The sequence below is a fragment of the Henckelia pumila genome, chromosome 2, assembly GCF_033568475.1.
Source record: "Henckelia pumila isolate YLH828 chromosome 2, ASM3356847v2, whole genome shotgun sequence".
Taxonomy (NCBI): domain Eukaryota; kingdom Viridiplantae; phylum Streptophyta; class Magnoliopsida; order Lamiales; family Gesneriaceae; genus Henckelia; species Henckelia pumila.
Genome location: NC_133121.1, coordinates 153,306,426 through 153,311,687, shown reverse-complemented (window position 1 = coordinate 153,311,687; position 5,262 = coordinate 153,306,426). Strand labels below are relative to the sequence as shown.

At 36.1% G+C, this 5,262-nt stretch overlaps 1 protein-coding gene across 1 annotated transcript; it reads left to right on the top strand.

Annotated features, from left to right (window-relative positions):
- Positions 1-3,347: 3,347 nt before the first annotated feature.
- On the top strand, positions 3,348-4,931 carry LOC140878728 (uncharacterized). Its single transcript, XM_073282342.1, has 2 exons — positions 3,348-4,318; positions 4,433-4,931. Exons 1-2 carry the CDS (start codon positions 3,348-3,350, stop codon positions 4,929-4,931), a joined length of 1,470 nt encoding a protein of 489 aa, XP_073138443.1.
- The last annotated feature ends 331 nt before the right edge of the window (positions 4,932-5,262 follow it).

Here is a 5,262-nt window from a genome sequence, read left to right as displayed (position 1 = left end):
ACTATCTTTGTAGAAAGAAGAAGGAGAAGCAATATGAATGCATAAAGATGCTTTGAAAAATCTAAGAATCTCTATATAAAAATGATATTTTATTCTCATATTTAAGGTTTTTGTCTGTAGTGACAAAATATTTCATCATGTAGTGTGTTTCTTGGTTTAAATAGCTGACAAGAACCACCAAAAGAAGTCATTTAGATGAAATGACATCAGAAAAACTCGAAAAGGAAGACAACTTTTCGTGAAAAAATGCTTCAGGCGCCACTTTTTGGTGTCTACATTATTTTTTTCTTTTGTTTTTTTCTTTTTCTCCCCTTTTTCGAGCTTCTCTATGCTTAATTTCCATTCATTAAACTTCAAAATTTCCAACAATCTCCTACATGAATGAAATTAATGCATGAATGCACATGATTTTCAAAGAGAGTTTACACAGAAAGTTATTGCATCAGGAAAAGTAACTTATGACTTTGAACCTTCTTTAGTAGAATAATATCGGAATTACTAGGTCAGGAAGTGAATATGATGTCTTGAACTTCTTGGTAGTTTGTGTAAAACCAGATAACAGTACCTACACAACAACTTTCTTTCATTTCTATTTGGTTTATCTGGTTGTGTCCATTTTGGCCATGGAACACATCTTGGCTTCATAAGTTTTTTTTCGAGACAACTCATTCTCACACTTACATAGGTGGTATCTTTATAAGAGTATTCTACCATACTTCGCCATTTCTGAGCAAGAAACTATTAAAAGTTTGAAACTTAACCTCAGTACATAGGTAGGCTTCAACACTTTTCGTCCTAGGAATGGGTTGGAAGAAATTCCTGAGGGTTACTCAAGTTCTCATAATTTAGTTGTCTCATTGAACCAAGATTTTGGGATCTCTAATAAAAAGGTTGGGTTACCATCATGATACCTTTATTTTGTAGAATTTAAGATCATTCTCCTTGACAAGCTATACACTTGATCTATATTAAATGCATTTGTAAGCGGATCCGCCAAGTTATTTTTTGATTTTACATAATTAATTGTGATAACTCCATTTGAGATCAATTGCCGCGTGTTATTATGTCTTCGACGAATATGTCGTGATAAGTTCATTTTATGCGCTTAATATGTTTATGATTTTAATTGAACTTGGCTTTGTTTCGAGCGAATTTATGTGTTTTTGTTGTTGTTTGTGTGCATGTAGGGAAATTATTAAGTTGGTGAGAAAGAGAAGAAAATAAGATTGAAAGAAAGGGAAAAATGACAGCAGAAACATCAGAAGAAAGGAAGAAGAACAAGCGCAATAGCGCTACGTTTAAGCATAGCAGTGCTGAATGAGAAGTGCTTAGCGCTGCAGCGCTTTATGGATGCGGAATATCGTTGTAGGTAGGAAGTTGTGGAAAATAAAAGACATAGTTCATGTGCGCCCGCGCCATCGCGGTGATCAGAGTTTTTAATTTCTCGGGAAGGAAACTTTCAAATTCTTTTGGGCTTGATCGATGGGCTTTCATCTACATATAAAAGAGAAGTTGAAGATAACAAGGAGGGGGGAGGGCAGTCGCACAACACAGAGATTTTTTTGAGAGAAAAATCGTGAGAATTAAGAGAGGAACTCGAAAGAGGAAATCTGCACAAGGATTGAAGAACTTAAAAGAACAAAGACGAAGATCGATCAACCATACACGGAAGAGGGACTACAGATTTGTTATTCTTATCTGAACTTTTTATTATTGAATTGATGTCTACTTTTCTGAACATGTTTTGCGTTTATCATATTTTGAATATGAACTAAATTTTCTTAGTTTAAAGGATGATGTAGTCTGGGGTAGACACTTGTACGACTTTTGATTTTATTGAATTGAATTCTCCAAAATTAATTGTGTTTTTTAGATTTGATTGTCTTTTCAATTACTTGATCAATAATTTAATTTTCATATTTATTTCAAATCATTGCTCGGGAGAGGGTATTTTGAATAGGACATTAAAAAATACACTGTGAATGTTTATATATCTCGGGAGAGTGTATAACTTTAATGGAGTTTTGGAAAGAACATAAGCTTAGATTTTTAATAGGGATATTAGAATCGAATCTTAATTGATACACTTTATTTGCTGCTCGGGAGAGGGAAATAAAATAACCAAGTGTTTTTAGCTATTAATTGAATAGAATTGATTAAAATAATTTAATTAGAAGTAGTTGTTGTCAAAACCAGGTGAAATCAAATCCTATATACCATTATTATCTCATTGATATTTCTCTGAATTGAGTGTTGGGTTTGCTGAAGTTTATTAATTATTTAAGTTTTCAAACCAAAATTCTCTATTTAATTTTTCTAAATAAATTTTGGACTATTTTAATTACAAATACTGAATAATTTTCACTACTACTCTTCGTGGGAACAATACTTTACTCACTTTTTATTAAAACTTGACACCGTGCACTTGCGGGCATAAAATTATGCAACAAGTTTTTGGCGCCGTTGCCGGAGAGTAAATTTTTGAAGTTATTCTAGTCTTGTTATCAATTAGTCTAGATTTTAATTTAGAGTTTTTCTTTATTTTATTTTAGTTACTGATTGAGTTCACTATTTTTGAATTTAAGTGTATGAGAAGATCTCAAAGCGTTGATTCTTTACTGTTTGATCTGCAGATCGAACGAACTGCACGAGCGTTGAGAAGGTTAAGAAGAGAATAGTTAAGGAATATGGCTGAAGAAAATCCACCTCCCTTGCTGCCAATTCGAGATCACTTTCGGCCTACTGTTCAGGCTCACTAATCAGGAATTGCTCGAGGAACCATAAATGCCAATAATTTTGAGCTGAAACCGGAATTGATCAATATGGTTCAACAGAACCAGTTTAATGGGAGTGCTACTGCTGATCCTCATCTACATCTGAGGACATTCCTGGATATCACTGATATGTAAAGATGAATGGAGTTTCCAAGGATACCATTAGACTGCGTCTATTCCCATTTTTTTTCAAGGATCAGGCGAGGAGTCGGCTGCAATCACTGTCGTTGGGAAGCATAACCACTTGGGAGGGCATGACTGTCAAATTTTTAGTGAATTATTTTCCACCTGTCAAGTCCATCCAACTGAAGATCAAGATTAGTACTTTCAGGCAGCATGATTCAGAGCAGTTATATGAAGCATGGGAGAGATACAAGGATTTGTTGAGGCATTGTCCTAATCAAAATTTTGCAGATTGGGAAGAAATTGAGTTGTTCTATAATGGTGAATACGCCTACAAGAATGTCAGTGGACTCTGCTGCAGGAGGTACCATCTTTTCAAAGGACCCCATTCAGGCTTCTGACATGCTGGAGCAAATGACAATCAACAGCTTCTAGTGTCCTTCTGAACGTATGAGAGTCAAGAAATCTGTAGTATTTTATGCAGTTGAACCTCTCACATCTATCTCTGCCCAACTATCTGCCTTGACTACACAAGTGGCTGCATTGCACAAAGTGAGCATAGCGGATTCAGCAGGTGTTTCAGTTGCCATTGAAGAATCTCACCCACTTGAAGAAGCTCAGTACATCAATCCAAGAGATTATGGAGGCTATCGAGGTAATCCTATTCCTAATACTTATCACCCAGGCTTGTGTAACCATGAGAATTTTTCATATGCCAACAATAAAAATGTGCTGAATCCTCCTCCGGGGTTCAATATGAATAAGGGTGAAGGAAAACCGTTGTTGGAAGATGTAGTAAGCACTTTTGTCACTGAATTTGGTAAAATGATGGCGATAACTGAGTCTCGTCTTGATAGCTTGGAGACGCATGTGGTAAACATGGATTCTATGATGAAATCTATGGAGACTCAAATTGGGAAGCTAGCGATTGCATTGAAAGATAACAACCGAGGCCACTTTCCAAGCAATACAGAGGTGAATCCAATAGAGCAATGCAAGGTCATAGAGTTGTGGAGTGGGAAACGAATAGGGGCTGAAGGAAGTAAATCTGAGAGAAAAAGATCTGAGGGGATCAAAATTTCAGTAGAGGAACAGAAGGTCGAAAATTCTGCAGAGAATAAAATTGAGAAGAAATTTGAGGAGAAAAAGATTGAACCTGAGCCGAAACCAATGTATAAGCCACAACTTCTATACCCACAGAGGTTCAGTAAAAAGGCCTTGGATGAGCAATTCACAAAATTTTTGGAGATTTTCAAGAAGATATACATCAACATCCCTTTTGCTGATGGTTTGGATCAAATGCCAAACTATGCAAAATTCATTAAGGAAGTGATGTCTAAAAAGAGAAGGCTGCGAGAGAATGAGGTTGTGAACTTGACTAAAGAATGCAACGTCGTGCTCCAAAAAAAGATGCCACAAAAGTTGAAAGATCCAGAGAGTTTTACTATACCTTGTTTTATTGGTGGTTCTCATATTAGTTGTGCTTTATGTAATTTAGGGGCCAATATTAATTTGATGTCATTGTCTATTTATAGGGCCTTGGAGCTTGGAGAGATGAAATCGACCACGATTACATTGAATTTGGCTTATAGAAGTATCACGTATCCACGTGGTATTGTTGAAGATGTACTAGTCAAAGTGGATAAATTTATCTTTCCGATTGATTTTGTGATCTTGGACATAGAAGAAGATCATGATGGTCCATTCATTTTTGGAAGACCATTTTTGGCTACTGCAGATGTCATTAAGAATGGTGAATTGACGTTGGATGTGGAAGGTGAAAAATTAATTGTTCACATATTCGAGAAGGCTAATAATTCATCCATGGAGGAATTGTTCATGATTGAGCGATTCGAGAAGCTAGAATGTCGTCACAAAGCTGTTAGAGAGGTAGAATCGCCAAAGGAGAAAGAGCCGAGCGTACCAAAGAAGAAAAATAAGCCAAAGAAAGAGAAATTTAAAAAGCAGTTTGTGGAGTATATTTTGAGGGTGAAAGAGAAATGGAAGACCCTCAACAAAAAGACAACTGTCTAGGACCAGTGACAGTCTGGCTGAAGACGCTAAACCAAGTGCTTTTTGGGAGGCAACCCAAATTTTTGTTTTTGTTTTTATTTAATTTTTGCTTTTGTTTTTCTTCAATTTTTTTTGTTAATCAATTATTTTTGGGTGCATTCTTGGGAATTTTTTAGGCCTAATTTACAAAAATTTTGAACTTTTCAAGTTTTGAAGAGACCATATGCGAAGCACATGCGCTCCTGCACTCTTGATCAAGTGCGCCCGCGCTAGTCTATGTATAAAGTGCTATGCTCAGCGCGGCCACGCCTCTCCTTATGTGCACCCGTGCATCACCAAGCGCAATAGCGCT

What these genes read in the sequence shown, in the direction of transcription:
- LOC140878728 (XM_073282342.1), top strand. Translation starts at nt 3,348, where the DNA reads ATGAGAGTCAAGAAATCTGTAGTATTTTATGCAGTTGAACCTCTCACA. An exon ending in CAAAAAAAGATGCCACAAAA is followed by an intron (nt 4,319 to 4,432) that starts GTTGAAAGATCC and finishes GTCTATTTATAG; the next exon opens with GGCCTTGGAGCTTGGAGAGA.